The sequence below is a fragment of the Ochotona princeps genome, chromosome X, assembly GCF_030435755.1.
Source record: "Ochotona princeps isolate mOchPri1 chromosome X, mOchPri1.hap1, whole genome shotgun sequence".
NCBI classification, from domain to species: domain Eukaryota; kingdom Metazoa; phylum Chordata; class Mammalia; order Lagomorpha; family Ochotonidae; genus Ochotona; species Ochotona princeps.
In genome coordinates this window covers 1,172,591-1,192,381 of record NC_080865.1, presented here as the reverse complement: position 1 = coordinate 1,192,381, position 19,791 = coordinate 1,172,591, and the positions used below count along the sequence as shown (strand labels likewise).

The 19,791-nt window shown below is 48.7% G+C and overlaps 1 protein-coding gene across 2 annotated transcripts in view; it reads left to right on the top strand.

Annotated features, from left to right (window-relative positions):
- Positions 1-19,791, top strand: part of CTPS2 (CTP synthase 2) — a 106,958-nt gene that overhangs the window by 24,629 nt on the left and 62,538 nt on the right. Inside the window, exons 5-13 of one of the 2 annotated variants that reach the window (XM_004597508.4) lie at positions 4,125-4,241; positions 4,380-4,463; positions 5,299-5,379; positions 6,911-7,062; positions 11,270-11,402; positions 13,723-13,811; positions 15,181-15,275; positions 17,390-17,452; positions 17,557-17,600. In XM_004597508.4, coding sequence (XP_004597565.3) covers positions 4,125-4,241; positions 4,380-4,463; positions 5,299-5,379; positions 6,911-7,062; positions 11,270-11,402; positions 13,723-13,811; positions 15,181-15,275; positions 17,390-17,452; positions 17,557-17,600 — 858 coding nt within the window. Of the gene's footprint in view, positions 1-4,116; positions 4,242-4,379; positions 4,464-5,298; positions 5,380-6,910; positions 7,063-11,269; positions 11,403-13,722; positions 13,812-15,180; positions 15,276-17,389; positions 17,453-17,556; positions 17,601-19,791 lie in introns of those variants that run through there. The other variant, XM_058658489.1, reaches the window with a different exon arrangement.

Genomic DNA, 19,791 nt, shown 5'->3' with positions numbered 1-19,791 from the left:
ATGTCTGTTTTCTTTTTTTTTTTTAATTTTATTGTATTGTTGTTGACAATCTTTACATAGTTAATTGCGGTTAAAAAAAAAGGTTCAGGGGTATAGGGAAGTGGGTAATACTATTATGTCCATATTGTTTCCATCATGTATCTGAGGTACAGGGGGATATTGAGGGAGAAGCCCCACCCGGTTTCCCGCCCACGCCAAGTCCTGGATGTGGGGCATGCTCTGAGATATTTGCTCAAGTGGTTTTAATAGTTCTCCAGTTATGAATTGCTGCCAGTTTCACTCGATGAGGTCGTCCACTGATTGATATGGTCCATCATAAAGTCTCCGTTTGCCCCATATTTTGCTGCCAACATATAGCTGAGATGAATGATTGACCTGTTCTGTCTTCTGTCTTTTCTTGGTTAGAGTTCTGAGTCCAGCAGTTCAATTGGGGAGATCTCCTAGTTGGACACCCTAACAGGGTTGAGGTTCCCACCAAAGGGCGCGTGTGCTGGAATGGGGGCTGTGTTCTATCTAGGAAACAGTTGTAGTCACCCGAGGCACTAGTGTGGGCTGGGATTGGATGCATATGACCCCAACACCATCTGGTGTCATGGAGAACCAGGGTAGATGTGGGACTGACTAGGCTGGGACTCAATCCCCTACTGAGCCATGTGTGAGCTGTATGTGGGTATGGACGAGCCATGGCTGGGCTGAAACATCCAACAACAAGAACCAGAATGGGGTGAAAGCCAGCCAGGAAAAGCCACTGTTCCTGCTAGGACAGGAGGTGAACTGAGTAGGGTTGGCTCAAGGACCCCCTGGTATGCGTGAAATCTGGCATTGGGAGGGGTTCTGATGGAGGAGCCTGGGCAACTCCTCTGGTAGGACACAGTCCCTGCAGGTAAGCGCAAGAAGCATGATAGGAAACAGCCCAGAATAGGCCATGGAAAGTCTCCCACTGGCACATTCGGCATGGGTCAGGGGCAGACCTGGCTGAATCAGTTCATGTCATCCACTGGCAAATCCGAACACCAGAACAGAGTGTGGGTGAGCTGGGTTTGGTTGCGACAAAACCAGTACACATTATAGAATGCCAGGGTGAGGTTGCCTGTACTGGATTTGACTGCAGCACCCAACCAGCACACGTGAGATCCAGGAAGGGAGGAACAGAGCTGGCAGGGGGATTCCCCTCGCCAGACAGCTACTCCCACTGGAGAGCGTGGGCTGGGATGGGGACAGACCAGACTAAGCAAGGCTACAACACCTGTGCACAGTATGTGGACTAGATCAGGGAAAAGCCAGGCTGGGCTGATTGTTCCTGTGGGTGCAAGCATAAATTGGAGCGGGTGAGGGATGTTTGGGCTTGGCCGCAGCATCAGCTGGCAGAAGCTGGCACTGGGGACTAATTCTGTCAAGTCAAATCACAGAACCACCTGGAGAGTGCATAAACCGGGACTGAGAGAGACCTGGGAGGGAAAAAGTGGGTTCCCCCTTCCTGGGTCATTAATCCCGCAGGAGGGCATGAAAACTAGGATGGGGGCTGGGGTGGCTAGACAGAGAGGCACTCAACAACATCCGTGAGGGCTGGATGCTTGAGTTGGTTAGATAGAACTAAGCTTTAATACCCATTGACAAGTACAAGAGCCAAATGGGATGGGGGACAGACTGGTCTACTGCTACACATACTGGCAAACCAGGGTAGGGGGTGGGCCTGATGGGGGTTATTGTGGGTCGCCCCGACTAGGCTGCAGCTCCCACTGGTTGATGTAAGGGCCGAGTATGTGCTGGGCTGAACCAGACTGGACTGCAACACCCATTGGTTCCCGTGCAACTCGGGACTGAAAACAGAACCAACCCAGCAATTGCAACCACCAGCTGATCGGGGTGATGGACTGTGCCGGGCCCTGTGCTTGCTAGAACATACAAGAATCTGGTCTGGGAATGTCTGTTTTCTTACGCACAGGTTATAGGTTTTTTTTTTTTTTTAGATTTTTTAATTATTATTATTATTATTATTATTATTGGAAAGCCGGATATACAGAAAGGAGGAGAGACAGAGAGGAAGATCTTCCATCCGATGATTCACTCCCCAAGTGAGCCGCAACGGGCCGGTGCGTGCCAATCCGATGCCGGAAACCAGGAACCTCTTCCGGGTCTCCCACGCGGGTGCAGGGTCCCAGTGCTCTGGGCCGTCCTCGACTGCTTTCCCAGGCCACAAGCAGGGAGCTGGATGGGAAGTGGAGCAGCTGGGATTAGAACCGGCGCCCATATGGGATCCCGGTGCGTTCAAGGCGAGGACTTTAGCTGCTAGGCCACGGTGCCGGGCCCAGGTTACAGGTTTTAAAGGGTAAGGAAGGGGAGGGCAGGAGGGAGACTTCCGGAAGACACCACGCCCACCAAAGATGCTGTAATTGGCTGTTTGACAGGTCTATCTCCCTAGATCTTCCGGTGATGTCAGAGGTCATGTTCAGGTATACTTCCCTTGGCCTTGTAGCCATGTTGGAAGTCACATTCCACGTGTAGGCCTGAAGGCTGTATCTCAGGCCATGGGGAAGGTTAGGCTTAAGCCACACCCTCCAGGTACCAGGGCAGGGGTCTGGGGTGATCGCCCACATGCAGGTGCCCATTACTTGAACCATTCTCTGCTTTCCCAGACCATGAGCAGAGATATGGATCAGGAATGGAGCAGCCAGGACTGAAGCTGGTGCCCATGTGGGATGCCCGCAGCAACTTAACCTACTATGCCACAATGGTAGCTCTGTTTTACTGTTCTGGATGAAGTCAGAACTGCTTAGGAGTGTTGTCTCTTTTTTATATATATATATTCATTTATTCATTAATTACATTGTATTACATGACACAATTTCATAGGTACTGGGATTCCCCCCACCCCCTTCACCCCAAACCCTTCCCCCATGGTGAATTCCTTCACCTTGATGCATAACCACAGCTCAAGTTCCGTTGAGATTCCCTAATTAAAAGTTCACACCATACAGAGTCCAGCATCCCACTTGTCCAGTTCAAGTTCGATGGCCTCTTAGGGAGGCCCTCTCAGGTTTGAAGGCAGAGCCAGCAGAGCGTCACCTCGATCAGGAGTGTTGTCTCTTGAGTTCTTTCCAGAATCTCAGAGTGTTGAGCATACAGTTATCCATGTCATGGTATTTAAGCATTTAAATATGGTGAGGATGAATGGGTTAAGCTTATTTTTTCTTAGGATAAAACACTTTACTGGGAGTACATTGTAAATTAAGTTGACATTTACCAAAGGATTACAGAGTCATGGAGTTTTGGATACTATTGTCTCAGAAAGCCAGCATATTTTAATAATGGTGATTTAGTTCTAGTAACAGCAATATGCGAGTAGACTGTTGAAATACATGTAGGTACATGTAGAGTGTGTGTACGTGAGAGCAGAGAGAGGCAGAGGCAGGGAATGAGCGAATACTCACTGTTTAGATCCAGCCTGAGTAAGGTAGCTTTCACCTTTTCACATTGTCACTGGACTTGATTGCCTTCCAACTCTGACCACTGGTTGAAGCTAGTTTCTCTTGTTCCCAAAGTGCACACACCAGCGTGGCTCGGCTCGGGCTGAAGGCAGGAGGCACGAGCCCCTTGTGGCCTCCCAGTTGGGTGGCGGGAATCGAGCTGCTGGAGGGGCTGCTTGGTCTGTGGCAGCAGGCTGCTGGCTGAGCACAGGCACTCACTGAACGTGGGCTGTGGGCAAGGGCCAGCCTGGTGGCCATGTCCCAAAGCTGCCCCTTTTCTGCTTATCTCAGTTTCCAGTCACCATTTTCTCTTTCCCTTGTTTCATCTCCCTCTGAAATGTACGCTATTTGTTGTTTTCATTTTTTATCTTCCATTTCATCTTTAATTTTATGATACAACTCCGTAGGCTCTGGCATTTCCCTTACCTCCTCCCCAAATTCCCTCCCATCAACTGATTTCCCCCATATTATTAACAGTTTCATTGAAGTTTTAATTTGTAGATCACAAACGTCACCTATTTTCAGTGTCTAATTCATTGATTTTGTGCACTTCTGTTCTTGCACAATCACGTCTTCAGTTCTTATAGTTGTTTGATTCATTAAGGACTTTTCTGGAGGATGTCTGGTCATTTGCATGTTTTTGCTCTCCGTGGGTAGCTGGGAGGCACCGTTGGAGACATTGAAGGAATGCCATTCGTGGAAGCGTTCAGACAGTTCCAGTTTAAAGCAAAAAGGGAGAACTTCTGTACTGTTCACGTCAGCCTTGTCCCGCAGGTGAGTGGGGAGTGTGCGAATGGTGACTTGGTGACATCTGCCTGTGATGCTCTGTGTGCTCCTTTTGGAACCTGGGGGCCACAGGCTAGCCGGAGAATCTGCTGGCCATCGGACTGAAAGGGACCGTTTGCTTTTCAGCCCAGTACTACCGGAGAACAAAAAACCAAACCCACGCAGATCAGTGTCCGTGCGCTGCGGGGGCTCGGCCTGTCTCCAGATCTGGTGAGTTCAACTGCGCAGGCAAGTTCGTCTCCAAGGTCTCTTGGCCGTGAACTTCCTTTGTTGATCTGTGGCATTGTTGGGTTTCTTTGTGGCTCTGATGTGGGTCCTTTGACAATGGGCCTTCTGTGTCTGGGAGCCAGTGAAGGCTCCCGGATCCCAGGTGTCACATAAATTGGCCATCTTGTCTTCTCCAGGCTCTCCCGGGACCGGCTCCGTTGACAGCGGGGCAAGCGCGGGCTCCTGTCATTTTTCTGGTTGTGGCTTCTTTAGAGTGAAGATGCGGCCTCGGGACTTTCCTGCGGTCCTGCTAGGGTGGGCTGTCCCTGCTCTCTTTTTTTTTTTCACCTAAATGGTTATGTCCCTCACAGCATGTTCTCCACCTGTTGCCAACTGCTAGATCAGGAGTCGGCTGCCTGTTTCTTGGCACCCCGTCGCACCCGTGTGTTTGTCTGTAGCTGCTTTCACACTGTCCTGGCACTGTCAACCATCAGGGCAGTGACTGCATGACTTGCAAACTTGAACTGTTTCCGCTCGGCCTTCTAGAGAAACTTTTTGTTGACCTCGTTGTAGTGCTTTTCTTGTGTTTACTGAAGTGACATTTGTTTGCTTGCCTGCTCACCAAACACATCTTGCCCTTTGCATTCTTACTGATAGTTTGAGTTTGATCAGACTTGCTCAGCCCGATTTCTGAGAGTCCGTGGAATGCCAGAGTGAATAAGCACGTACTCAGATGAAATTCTTGTAGTCAGAAGCAATGGCTGTGGCATCCTGCAAGCGAAGAGCCGCTTGGCCTGCCGCTCCTGCTTGTTGACCCGTGTGTAACTGCCCTTTGCAGATCATCTGCCGCAGTTCGATGCCCATCGAGATGCCCGTCAAGGAAAAGATTTCGATGTTTTGTCACGTGAAGCCTGAACAGGTTGGTGCCGTCTTCAGTGGCAGACTTTATTATTCCGCAAGCACTTCTGCGCTGCTGCCCCGTCGCTTCTGACTGCTGCGTCACCGTAGGCAGCTGCGTGTGCTGCGCTGCGGGAGGCCTGAGCAGCACAGCTCCCTCGCCGCCACGGAATTAGTCTGGAGACTGGACTCTGAATAAGACGCTTGTTTCTGCGTATGATCACTCTGTGTTAAGAGGACAACACCGGGCTAGGGTGTTATCTCCAGCGAGAGCCATGGGAAACCCCCTTAGTATCTCTTTCTTTAAAATATATATTTATGGATTTACTTGAAAGACAGAGTTACAGAGAGAGAAAACTGGACTTCCTCCAATTGCTGGTTCACTCTCCAAATGGCTGCAATGTCCTGGAACAGAGCAGGCTGAAGTCAGAGTCTGGGACTCCAACTAGGTCTCGCACGGTGGTGGTAGAGGTCCAAGCACTTGGGCCACGCTCTGCTGCTTTCCCAGGTGTAACAGCAGGAAGCTGGATTGGAAGTGGAGCAGCTGGGATGTGAATCCTATGGGATGCTGTACTTCAGGCTGAACCGATCCGAAGCCAGGAGCCAGGAGCTTCTTCCAGGTCTCCCGTGCTGGTGCAGGGTCCCAAATCCTTGAGCCATCCTCAACTGCTTTCCCACTGCTGGGTGAGAACTGGAGCAGCTGGATAGGAACTATTGCTCATGGGGTGTTGGCACTGCAAGGTGAAGGATTAGTTAGTTGAGCCATCATGCTGGCCTCCATTTTTTTTTTTTAACAGATAATCTGCCACTGTCTTTTGAGAATTTTTAAATAAATATCTTTTGTTTCATTTTAGTTTATTTTGTTTTGGAAAGTCAGATATAAAGAGAGGAGGATCTTCTGTCCACTGATTCACTCCCCAAGTGGCCGCAACGGCCAGAACTGAGCTGATCCAAAGCCAAGAGCCCAGAGCCTGGAGCCCAGAGCTGCTTCTTGATTTCCTACACAGGTGCAGGGTCCCAAGGCTTTGGGCTGTCCTTGATTGCTTTCTCAGGCCACAGGCAGGGAGCTAATTGGGAGATGGGGCCGGTGGAATATGAACTGGTGCTCATATGGGATCCTAGTCCATGCCACTAGGCTACTGTACAGGGCCCCAGGATTTTTTTTTTAAGATTTATTTATTTCTATTGGAAGGACAGGTTTATAGAAAAGATAGACAGAGAAAGATCTTCCATCTACAAGTTAACTCCCCAGTTGGCCACAATGGCTAGAGCTGAGCTCATCTGGAGCCAGGAGCCTCTTCCGGGTCTCCCACGCAGGTGCAGGGTCCCAAGGCTTTGGGCTGTCCTCGACTGCTTTCCCAGGTCACAAGCAGGGAGCTGGATGGGAAGTGGAACAGCCAGGACAGGAACCAGCGCCCATGTGAGATCCTGGTGTTTGCAGGTGGAGGACTGGCCAATCGCGCCATTGCACTGAGCCCTCCTGAGATTTCTTTCATTGTTGAGTGGTAGTGGGTCAATGCAGTAAAGTGTGGCATTTTCTCGTCACTGATCAGGTCATCTGTATCCATGACGTTTCTTCCACATACCGAGTGCCTATGCTGCTAGAGGGACAAGGAGTCGTTAAGTATTTTAAAGAGCGATTGAGCCTGCCCATTGGTGATTCTGAAACTCATTTGCTTTTCAAGTGGAGAAACATGGCTGACAGGTATGTACTGGCAATGACTTTGGTACTTCTCGGGCTTGGGGGTGGGACCAAGACTGCTTTAATGAGTAAGGATCTCACGCTCTGTATGTGCATGTTTTAGTCTTGGTGCACCCAAAGCCACATCACATTGTTACGGTGCTTTTGTGTATTTAGAGACGTCCGGAGTCCTTGATTTCGCTGTCCGTACACCAAAGGGTATTGGAGGAATTTGGGTTCTGGAATACTTTTTAAAAAAATATGTATAGATATTTATATATGTATAGATTTATTTCTTAGTTTCTGAATGTTTTTTTCTTTAAACATTTCTTTATTTTATTTGAAAGGCAGATTTACAGAGAGGGAAAGATCTTCTGTCCTGCTGGTTCACTGTCCAAATGGCTGCAACTGTCAGAGCTGAGCTGATTTGAAACCAGGTGCCAGGAACTTCTTCAAGGTCTCCTGCATAGATATGGTCCATTCTCTATTGCTTTCCCAGGCCGTATGCAGGAGCTGGAATGGAGGCAGAGCAGCTGGGACATGAACTGGGGCCCACAGGGAATGCTGTCATTTGAAGGTGGAGGATTAGCCTGGCAAGCCATGCTGCTAACCCCAATTTCTGAGTGTTTTGAACAATTTTAAAAGCTGTAGGTGTTTGTTTTATCGTGTTTGTTTTTAACATTGGCTAAATTTCCTTAAAAACAAAGCAAAACCCTCCTTTTGAATGGGAAGTGTCAGCTGTGCTGTTGTCCCGTCTTGTCCTTGATAGCTTTTCAGCATCTTTTTTTTACAACTCCTAATAATGTTTAGCTCCCAGCTGACTGCTTGAACTCAGATGGCTTGTCCACTGGTTGACACGCAGACCCCTGTCACCCGCTTTCTTTCTGAAGCTTGGCTGAGGCGCAGGCTTCCCACAGTGTCCGCCTCATGCGGCTGAGGTCTCAGGTGAGGGAGGTTAGGGATGTGCATTCTGGAGTCAGACTGGCTCTGTGGCTTAGAGCTGTGTGGCTGTGGGCGGATGACTGCACCCCACTGGGCCTCTTCTCGCAGCTGGCTGGAGCAGGAGGCCAGCAGCACCTGCCTTCCCATTAGGGTGACCAGGTGCAGACGGCTTTGCCACAGTAGTTAAGGTATTTGGGGGTGCCGGGCTCTGTCTTGTGGGAGATGACTCATTGGCCTGGCACCTGGCACGCTCTCGCCCTCTCACCTGGAGTTCCTTGGGTGAGCGGGGTCAGGCACAAGGGCCGGTGGCTGAATGGGGGTGTTCCCAGGGACCGAGGACAGCTTGAAGCACCTGCCCTGCCCTCGGGAGCAAGTAAGGGATCACTGGCTTGTAGGAAGTGTCTTATCAGCTTGGGACAGATGCTGTAGAAGCACCGAAAGTTTTCATATTGTAACTTGTTTTTCATTTGAAAGAAGGCTGAATAAATGATGCTTAAACTCTGTTGGGTGTTGCTGTAAAAAATATACCTGAGGCTGCTTTGCCTCACAGTGGCCTGAGCCCTCGGGAGTCTGGCTTCGCACCCTGGCTGTTTCACGGCCTGAAGGTGGCACAGCAAGGAAATGGGCAAGCAGCTGAGGGGACAGGCTTACTTTGTTTCCCATGCTCATGGGAACTAATCTACTCCCAGGAGACTGCGGTAGTTCTCTCAGGAGACCAGAGCCCCATGACCTGAGTCTCTTCAGTGGTCCCAGCGCTAATGGTTCCCATCAGCTCAACACCCAGGTTCCCACCCTGGTGACCCTGGTGACCCTGGGAACCAGGCATTTGGCATGTGATCCTTTGGTGGACAGGCCACATTCAAGCTGCAGCATCCTGTATTCACTTGTGCTTTTCTATACCATCCCCCAAAAATTCCTTTTAAGAAGGGCCAGGGGCCCGGTGCGGTAGCCTGGTGGCTAAAGTCCTCACTTTACATGAGCCAGGATTCCATATGGGTGCTCGTTTGTATCCCGGCTGCTCCCCTTCCCTTCCAGCTCCCTGCTTGTAGCCTGGGAAGGCAGTAGAGAATGGCCTTGGAACTCTGTACCCATGTGGGAGACCTGGAAGAAGCTCCTGGGTCTTAAGTTCGGATCGGCTCAGCTCCAGCCATTGGTGCCATTTGGGGAGTGAACCAGTGAATATGTCTCCTTCTCTCTGTAAATCTGCCTTTCCAATAAAAATAAATAAACCTTTAGAAATAACAATGAAGGTATTGGCAGGTTTGGTTCCTTACGGAAGTTCTGCAGGAACATATTTCGCTTGGGACTTAAGCCAACTGTCAGCCATCCTTGGCTTATGGCTTTATGGCTTGTAGCTCCAGCTTCTGCCTCTTCTTCATATCGCCTGCTCCTTGGATTTCTTACCATTCATTCATTCATTCATTCATATTTCCCTCTTTCTTTCTCTCTTTCTCAAGGATGTCTGCCATTAGATTTTGGGCCCATCCTAATCCAAGATGACTCCATAGGGAGACTCTTGTATTAACTGCGGCAGCAAATACTCCAGCAAAGTCACTTTCACAGTTTCCAGGAGGCCATGTTATTTTTTGGAGGGTAGCCATTCGATTCAGTGTAGTCTTCAGGCAAGGCAGGTGCTGTGCATGGGGTCTGCAGCATGCTGCCAGCAGCGGTCACTCGCTGGCAGTGGTGATGGGTATGTGCCTTTTGGAGCAGCTGCCCCCGCGGCACATGCTCTCGGGAGAAAGGAGGCAGAACAAGGCCACAGAGCAGCCCGACTCTGGCTGCCCAGAGCTGCTTGGAGCCAGGGTGTGTGGGAGCTGCTCAGCGACCTGGGGCCACAGTGAGACATCCCCTGCCCTGCCTGCTGTGGTAGGCTGCAGAACACTCTACCTCCCCCTCACGTAGCAGATCACAGCAATGGGGGGAGTCCTGAATCGCATACACTGGGATGGCCAGTGAGCAAGGGCAGGGCATCAAGGTGCTGCTTGGCTCCTTGGGGACGAGCAGGTCAACTGGGCAAGCCCAGGGATCCTTCCTGCACAGCATCCCGCCCCAGGTGTGACCCAGAGACTCACCTGTGCCACCCTCTGCTACGTGAGGCGTGAGGGAGCCAGCGAAGGAGGGTCCCTGCAGACTGGAGCACTGCCTCCTCCTGGGGCCTCTCTGCGGAGCGCAGAGAATGTCCTGCGGCCATAGGGCAGACCTGCTGGGCTTGGAGGTGCCTCACCTTGCCAGGACCGATGGGCCTCAGCTCAGGCCAGGCCGCACCTGCACATTCTTGTTGTCGCCACTTTTCAGCTCACTGCAGCTTGCTGTCCGTCCCCTGTGACCCTCATGGACAGGTGGCAGGAGGTGTGGGTGGCTTTGGAGCTTCCAGAACAGCCGCTGCCCACGTGCTGTCATCCGTTTGCTGGAAGCCACCTGTCTTCCCGCTTCTGAGTTAGCCTCCTCTGCGCTTGTCTCCTGTTGGCATTCAGGCTTGCCTTGCTCCCTTTGAAGATGTGGAGATGAAAGAGGGGTGTGCCTTATCACAGTAGCGTTTTTCCTAGGTATTTGGGAAAGAGCTTCAGTCCCTAAAACATCTTCAGTGCAAGATGACATTTCTGTGTGCTTAATATCAGAGCAGATATTTGTCATGTCCCCTGAACAGATTTCCTGACCAAAGCAACACTAAAGACTGTGTCTATAATGAAATGTAATCAAGTGTCTGCTGTAGAATGGAATTCTCATAAAATTGATCTAAATGGCTTGTAATATTTTAAACAGTGCTCTCCATACAATTCTTCAGGCATACTGTGAATAACCAGACTTTTGTGAGCCAGCTGGGAATGGTACAATTTTAAATGTAGACATTTGGAATGCAGTTTTTTCTTATACAGTGTCACCTTACGAAGTTAATATGGGAGTGCTTCCTGTCGACAAGCAGAATGCATTTCCTTGTACAATGTCACCTTACGATCTAATTTATAAACAGCTCATTTTTATGAGATGGCGGGAGCTGTTTGAAGTTTCTTAGTTTTTAATGCTTTCAACTTTTTCTCTCATTCCTCTCCCAGATTTGTAGCTGCTTGTTTATGCAAGCCAGTGTTGGGATTTCTTAGGATTTCTGAAATCTGTTTGGTGGGCAGATTCTGGTTCTTTGTGGTGGGATGGTGGGATTTGCTTCCAGCTCAGCAGGTGTGTTCCTGAAGCAAGGGGAGGCCTGCGAGCTGCGGTGGCTGCAGTGTACTCTCTGCGACGGCCTGCCCCGGCACCGGAGGTTAACCTTTGGGCTTGTCTTGCCTCACAGATATGACAAGTTACAGAAAGCATGCACCATCGCCCTGGTTGGCAAATACACCAAGCTCAGGGACTGCTACTCTTCCGTGTTCAAAGCCCTGGAGCACTCGGCCTTGGCCATCAACCACAAGCTGAATCTGATGGTGAGTCCCGGGCACCCCGCTGGGTAAAGGCCGTGTGCCACTGAGGCAGGGTGCGCTGGCAGTGTTGAAGAGCATCTCCGCCCAGGACTGTTGCTTGAACAGGGAGGCTCACAGGGCACAGCAGATAGTCACACTCATGGCTTAGATTTATTCTAGCCAACGGCTGCAAAGCAAATGCAGTGAAGGGGAAAGCTACCACAGGGGAAGGCTGGGGAATCCAGATGTGCAGTCTCCCTCAGTGAGGAGTAGTGAAAGCATGGCCCCGGGCTGCCTGCCAGGGGTGCCAGGGTTCAGACCTGGGCTGCTCATGAAATTATCTGCTCCGTAGCATGTCCGCAAATTCCAGGCTTCCAGAAGGAAGGCAGGTATTCAAGCACAAATCATGTTGGTTTGCACAAACACGTCAAACACACTGAGCCACTCCTACACATTCCTACAGTGGTAGGAAATTTCTTGAAGGTTAAGTTTCTCGATGTGGGCCAAGGGCTGGTCTTGTAAGCCAGCCTTGCCAAGGAGATCAGCCAGGCCCGCTGTATAAGCCTTGGCGATGTTCAGGTTTAAGGTGTATTTCTCAACTTAGGCTCTGTGTATCAGGTAATATATATTGTACTTTGTGCTCTTTTATGTATATAATATTTGCCTAGCAAGAAAATAATGGGACAGTTTTTCCCTTTGGCATTGAAATAGAATCCAAGATTTTTTAAAAGCATTTCTTTTTTCATTTTTGGAAATAACTTTCATTTCTTCATTTTGAGAGAGAAATCAAGATCTTTCCTGTCTGCTGGTTCCTCAGATGGCTGCAGTGGCTGAGACTGGGTCAGGCTGAAGCAGGAGCCGAGAACCCAACACAGCTCTCCCATGCAGGGCTCAAGTGCTTGGGCCATCGGCTGTTGGCGCTCTGGGTGCACATTAGCAGAAACCCAGAACAGAACCACAAACCCAACACTCTCATATGGGATGCAGAAGACCCAGGTAATAGCTAACTAATGTGCAAATACTGGTCCTGCAAACCATGTCTTAAAAATAAACAGGGGGCTGGTGCTGTGGCGTAGTAGATTAAACCTTTGCCTGTGGTGCCAGCATCCCATATGGGCTCTTGTTTGAGTCCCAGTAGCTCCATTTCTGATCCATTCCCTGCTGTTGGCCTGGGAAGGCAGCAGTACACCCGCATGGGAAACCTAGAAGAGGTTCCTGGCTCCTGGCTTTGGACTGGCCCAGCTCTGGTTGTCGTGTCCATTGGGAAGTAAACAATTGGATGTAAGACCTTTCTCTTTGTTCCCCCCCTCTCTCTAATTCTGACTTTCAAGTAAAATAAATAAATCTTTTTTTTAAAAGTGAAAAAAAATTGAACAGGAGACGTTTTGTATTCATGGGCTCCACATGTGTGATTTCAACCTCAGCTGTAGCTGAATATGTCCTGGAAGAAATGTGTCTGTACAGAGCATGTGCAAACTTTGCCTTGTCTTTGTGTCATCACCAATACAATGGAACAGCTATTTACATGGCACTTACATTGTGTTGCATGCTGTAAGTATTTTTAGAAATAACGAGTATATAGAAGGGGGCAGGCATTTGTCTCCGTGGTTCCCTGCCAGTTAAGATGCTCACAGCCCCCGTGGGTGTGCCTGAGTTCCATTCTCAACTCCATCTGCTGGCTCCAGCTGCTTATATGTGCAGAATCTGGTGACTCAAGTGGTTGGGTTTCTGCTGCCCATGTGGGAAAACTGGATCGAGTTTCTAGCTCTCAGCTTCAGTCTGAGCCCAGTTCCAGCTGTTGCGGACATTGGAATGTGAAGCAGTGGATAGAAACTCTGTGTCTCCAAACCAGTAAAAAGCACAGGAAGATGTGCGGTGTGATCTCCATGTAGGCAGCAGAAACCCTGTCACCGCAGGTGTGAACTGGCAGGAAGCTGGAGTAGGCACTGGACGTGTACATGTCTCACACTGTGTGCCGAGGCTTGTCCCGCAGCTTAGCTTCTCACGTGTCATCTCCCTGGAGAGAGCTTGCCTGTGCTGCCCCCTTCCCCTCCCTGTAGTCTGGGACTGCAAATGAGACATGGCCCGAAGCTACTCCCATGCAGTCCTCTTCTCTGCCCATCAGAGCTATGAGCACACTATTACCTGTAATGTTGGTGTTTTTCATAATCTTCTGAAAGATGATCAGACCCACCAGAAAGGGATTGCGTTTTTCTAATGCCACTTCCCACTCTAGGCTTTGCATGATGTTTGAATGTTCATGTCGCAGTGTTAGATGGCACTACCACTTCCTAGTGTGTGTTTTTCATAAATGCCACGTTAATGTGTCGGATGCTTTTCTCAGTACATAGACTCCCTCGATCTGGAGCAGATCACCAAAGCCGAGGACCCAGTGAAGTTCCATGAAGCTTGGCAGAAGCTGTGCAAAGCTGAGTGAGTACTACGGACAGTACACCATTTTGGACAAAGCCACGGGGCTTTTTCCACAATTATTCCCATTTGGACCAATTGCTGATTGTTGTGCATCTTGAAAGGTACTTTGGAAGACTTCAGGATTTGCAGGGGGTTGAGCCACAGGTACATGCATTGCTGTGAAATGTGCGTGGTGCCACTGGTGGTAGATGCAGTGGAAATCATTATGATTGGGTGAGGGGATAAGGATGTGTGCGGATTTCACTGAGATGCAGAGGCAACTATTGCCCATACAAACTGAAAGTACAAGGATGAAACCTGCCTCTCTGGATTGTATTTTCTTTTGCACATGGTTTGATTGTAGGTTTTATTTTAAAGGAACTGACAGAACTCTTGGGGGCAGCATTGCATTACAAGGGTAGTATGGCCCTGCTGGTTTTTCTGTTGAACTCTTGTAGTTTGCTCTCTCTTTTTTTGGAAATAGCTATTGCTGTTAAAAAAGGGAAAGATTTATTTATTCATTAGAAAGGCAGAGAGAAAGAGAGACAGAAAGAAAGAAAAAGGAAGGAAGGAAAGAAGGAAGAAAGAAAGAAATAAAGGAAGGAAGAAAAAGAAAGGAAGGAAGGAAGGAAGGAAGCAAGGAAAGGAAAGAGAAAGAAAATCTTCAGTTTGTTTACTGGCCACATGACTGTAATGGCTGGGGCTAGGCCAGGCTGAAGCCAGAAACCAGGAGCGTCTTCTGGGTCTCCCACACGGGTGCAGGGTCCCAAGGCTTTGGGCCGTCCTCGACTGCTTTCCCAGGCCACAAGCAGGGAGCGGGATGGGAGATGGAGCAGCTGGGACACGAGCCAATGCCTAAATGGGATGCTGGTGCTGCAGGTGGGGGCTTGAGTGGCTATGCCACATCATTAGTCCCTCTATTTTACAACTGAGAATGTCTGTGTCTCTACAAGGCCTCCAAAGGGTCTCCAGCCTTCCACTTAGTTAGCAACTGAAAGCAGAGACTGATTTGGCTATTTTCAGGCTTTCTGATTAAATAAGAGATCTTAACATTTTTATAGCAGTGCTTTGGAAGGAGCCTTAGCCTATATTCTTACTCAGATTCTTCTCTCGGTGGTTTTCCTAACTGAATTGAGTTTCCCAGTTGCGATGCTCAGCTGCCACAGAAAATAGATCTCAAGGTCAGTTGTGAGAATTTGTCAGGACTCTTTCATAGCACTGAAAGAATTTCCAAAAAGAAATTCCAGGAAATGAAGCTGTGTAGTTGTTCCCAAAAGGAGACTGCATGCCTTGGAATTGGGATTCTGTAACTGTGGATGACTAAAAACATAAATTTTAAAGATGAAAATAGTCAATGGTCAAACCTGCCTTCATCTTGTGTCGATTTCAGTGGTATTCTCGTGCCTGGAGGCTTTGGAACCAGAGGAACACTGGGAAAACTCCAGGCCATTTCTTTGGCAAGAGCAAAGAAGATTCCTTTTCTGGGTAAGCTGCATGTTTCTTGATGTTTCTAGAACCTTCCTATAGGGGATAAAACTTCATAACTGTTTATTATTATGAGATGGTAAACTTAGGTTTGAATGTTCAAACACCAAATAGTCTGTTACAGGTATCAGCAAACTATATCCTACAGGTCAAATATGGCTCACATCCTGCTTTTATAGATAAAGTTTTATTGGAACATAGCCAAATCAGTTTATTTATGCAAGTTCTTCAAAAAGCTTATGAAAAATGCACATCATGTAAAGATGGCATGAATTTCTTTTCTTTTTTCTTTCTTTGTACCAAGATGAACTTATCTTTCAATTTTATTTCCATAAACTTTCAGAAGTACCCTCATATTGTCAGACTGCTCCTATAGTATAACAGAGGAGACCTTGTGGTGTGCAAAGCTTAGTGTATGACCTTTTACACAACAATGTGTCCTTTTAGGAGTGCTTGTCACTATTCTGGCAAGTTCTGGGTAGCAACAGGCCGGGAGATGGTTCTCCCTGCACCTGATCTTAGCCTGCTCCAATTTCCCTCCCCTCTTGAAGCAGAGAACCATTCAAACAGAATGCCACAGTAGGCTTTCTGATTAGAAAAGGAGTGTTTCAGTTGAAACTTCTAGTTGATCTTAGGAAAGACAGTACAGAAAGAGCCTCCAAGGCCACGGGAACAGCTCCCAGAAAAGTCGGTGGAACCGGGCTCATGAATGCTCACCTCCAGTTTGCTCAGCGGGGCATGTGGAGCAGTGAATGCAGCTGGAATGGGACCTGAGATGCTTCCGAAGGAGGCCCCACGTGCAGAGGCCGAGCTCTGCACTGTACCCTGGACAAGCTGCTGCCTTGGTGAACCCAGCTCATGAGCTTTGCTGCCTTTCATTGGCGGTAGACTTTGTTTCCCTATTGCCTGCTCCTTGATTGACCTCCTAGACTCTGTCCTTTGGGGAGCCATGCCCAAAAGCCGAGAGTAATTACCTTGATGCATTGTTTGCTTTTCTGGGTCTGAGGTCATCTGAGCTACTGTTTTCTTTTGAAGTAATGGTAGATAAACATTGTGTCTATCTGAACTTGATATAGTTTTCACTGTATAAAATAGCTTACAAGTCTTTAGCTTTCCCACTGTGTCTTCATTAAGAATTTGTTTATTTGATAGACAGAGTGTCTCTCTCTCTCTTTCTTTCTCTCTCTCACCCCCACCCCCCATATAGACTCCTACACACACACACACACACACACACACACACACACACAGGAGACCAGGGGTAGGGGAAGATCTTCCATCCTCTGGTTTACACTTCAAGTGGCTGCCATGGCTGGGAATGGGCCAGGCTGAAGCCAAGAGGCTGGAACTTCATCTGGTTCATGTTGGGGTCCAGCAGCCCAAGCATTTGGACAATTTTCTACTGATTTTCCAGGCACATTAACAAACAGCTGGGTTAGAATCAGAGCCTGAACCCCTGAGCTGACACTCAGGTGGGGTGCCAGCATCATAGATGGCAGTTTAACTCTTGGCGCCATGGTACTGGCTCCTTCAGTTGTATTTTGTACTCTGTTATTACTGTGCCCCAAACTCAAGCCATGGTAGATGTTCCAGCTTCCCTGGCTTTTTCCTGCAATGATGTCTGGGGGCTATTCTGCACATCAGCAGCAGGGTGCCTCTTAGATGCTAGCCCCCTAGCCCACCAGAGACTGCGCTGAGGCCAAGGGCAGCTGGAGGGGAGGTGCAGGATCCCAGCCCAGGAACAGACCCTGTTAGATTGGAGGGAAGCTCCTGGGGCAGAGAGGGGCTCTGGGGTGGCCCTGCAGCCCACACACATTCCTCAGTTTGAGGTCACACCTGGACAGTGGCAGATTTGCCTGTTGGACTCTTGCCCCTTCTCTTTTCTGCTTGCATGTTCCTTCTCAGCTCCAGAATTCAGGTGCTGCTCAGCAGTCCAACCACCCTCCCTGCCCCCTGCCAGGAAGCGTTTCAGGGCCAGGAGGACAGACTAGGCCAAGCGTCACTCTCTGAGACGTGTGTTGTGGGTGGAAGAGACAGACAACAAACAAATGGACAGAAATGGGAATAGCCACAGAATGTGCTCATTGGCTTTGTTTATGTGCTTTTGAAACTAGGAATTTGCCTCGGGATGCAACTAGCAGTGATTGAGTTTGCAAGAAACTGCCTCAACTTGAAAGGTAAGAGTGAGGTTTGCTAATACCCATGTGTTAAGGACAAAAATTATACTTTAGTTGTTTTTCCACAATATTGGTGAGCTGCTAACTCTTGTCTTAATCTTCAGATGCTGATTCCACTGAATTTGAGCCAAATGCCTCCATACCTTTGGTAAGTGGTTTGTGTATCTTCCTGGGCCCAGTCTTTGGCATTTTCTTTCTGATTCTTGCTTAAACTCATAAGAAGCTGTTAAGTTTTTTCAAGGTTTATTAGTTTATTTGGAAGTCAGAGTTCCAGAGGAAAGATATAGATATCAGTCTTCTACTTGCTGCTTCAGTCCCCAAGTGGCCACACTGTCTCAGCTGGGCCAGGCTGAAGCCAGGAGCACGAGCTTCACCGGGATTTTCCATGTGGGAGGAGGGGTCTGAGCACTTGGGCCCACATCTGCTACTTTCCCAGGCACATTAGCAGGGACTTGGATTGGAAATGGAGCAAATGGTTCTCAAAGCAGTACTCTTTTGGGATATTGCTGTTGAGGTGGCAGCTTAACTCACTGTATTCAAATGGTGGCCCCTATCATTTCTTTCCCTTACTTCATCAAAGCGTTCTGCACCGTGTATGGATTGACAGTCCTTGTTTTTGCATGCAGCTGCTCGGCTCTCAGTGGTCTACCTTGCCAGCTGCTCCTTGGAGCCAGGCACAGTCCTGGGCTGATTTCTCTTTGTGGCAGTTTTCAAGCTTAATGTTTAGGAAAGCATTAAATTGGCCGTGACAACAATTTATAACAGCTCATATAAAGAAACGAGCTGCCCTGTCTCTAGACGCGGTCCCAGTCTGTGTTTTCCACAGTGGTGGTCATCGATCTTTCTGAAACAAAAATGACAACCATTTTGCTGCTGCTGCTCATCTTCTTGCAGCTCCTCGCCTGCCAACTCTTTCATCCAGGATTCTTGGCTGGGCCTCATGGGTCGTCGTGCTGGCATCTGCTGCTCTCCTGATTCCTTCAGGGGCAGGTCCATGGCTGCCATGCTTGGTGTTTCCGGCTTGGATACACTGGTGGTGCCCTTCGGACAATCCCTGCCCACCCCTCCCCCAGCGTCTTAAAACAAAACCAAGTAATTTAATGAAGTAAAACCCAATAACTTTCTAGTCTTCCTGCGAAGCTTTTCCTGCCCTCTATTCTTTCGCTGTCTCTGCCTTCTACATCTGTACCGGCCTGCTTTCCAGCTATTACATGTCCGTATTGAGAAGCACTGAGGCAGAGAAACGTGGTTTCTATCCTTCTCCCTCTCGCCCATTCCCTCTTCTCCCTTATGACAGCCATTGGTTGTTTTTTCTCTTCTTGATTTATATTTTCAGTTAAAAGTTACTTTTATTTGGAAGGCAAAGAGAGAAAAAGCATCCAAGTGCTTCCATATGCTGGATCACTCCCTGAGTCCCCATAAAAGGCAGAGCTAGGGTAGGCCAAGCCAGACGCTCGCAACTTCATCTAGGCTGCTGACGTGGGTGGCAGAGGTCCAAGTGCTCGAGTCTCACTGCTGCCCTTCCTGTGGGCATTAGCAGAGGCTCCAGCACTTCAGCCCTCCTCTGCTGCCTTCCAAGGCCATTTGCAGGAAGCTGGATTAGAAGTAGAGGCGCCGGGAGCCTGTAAGGACTGTTGGTATTGCAAGTGGCGTCTTAGTCCACTGCACCATCATGCTAGTCCCCTCTTTTCATTTTTAAAATGTGAGCAGCCTGTATGTATATTGTAGCACGGCTCCTTGGATTCATGGCCGCATACTCTGTACATTTTCTCCGGCATTGTTTTTCCATGTAACACCATATGCTGGAGATCACTCCGAGGAAGGATCTAGAAAAATCCTTCACTCCTTTTTATAGCCTTCAATTCAAACTGTAATGAACTCTAACTCCCCAGCCAGGTGGTACTTGGAAGTCATGTTCACATGGCCTGGTGCCAGTGAAGAGTTTCTTATAAAATTTTAATATAAACATATTTCTTGACTAATAGCTGAAATGGTTGTGTTCGGAAAATGTGGCTTTTCTAACAATATACTTTGGGACGAGATGTGACTTTACCAGTAGGTGCCACTGTTAGATAATGTTGACAAATCCTTCCATGACTTTTTAAATGTTTGCTTTATAATTTTCACCTACTTGAAAGGCAGAAAGAGAGAGGCAGAGAGAGACAGAGACAAAGAAGTCTTCCATCTGTTGGTTCATTTCCCAAATGAGCGCCCCAGCCGGGGCTGGGCCAGGCTGAGGCCAGGGGTCAGCAGCCGCATCTAGGTCTCCCATGTGGTGACAGAGGTTCAAACACTTGGGCCATGTTCCTCTACCTTTGCAGATAGATTAGCAGGAAGCC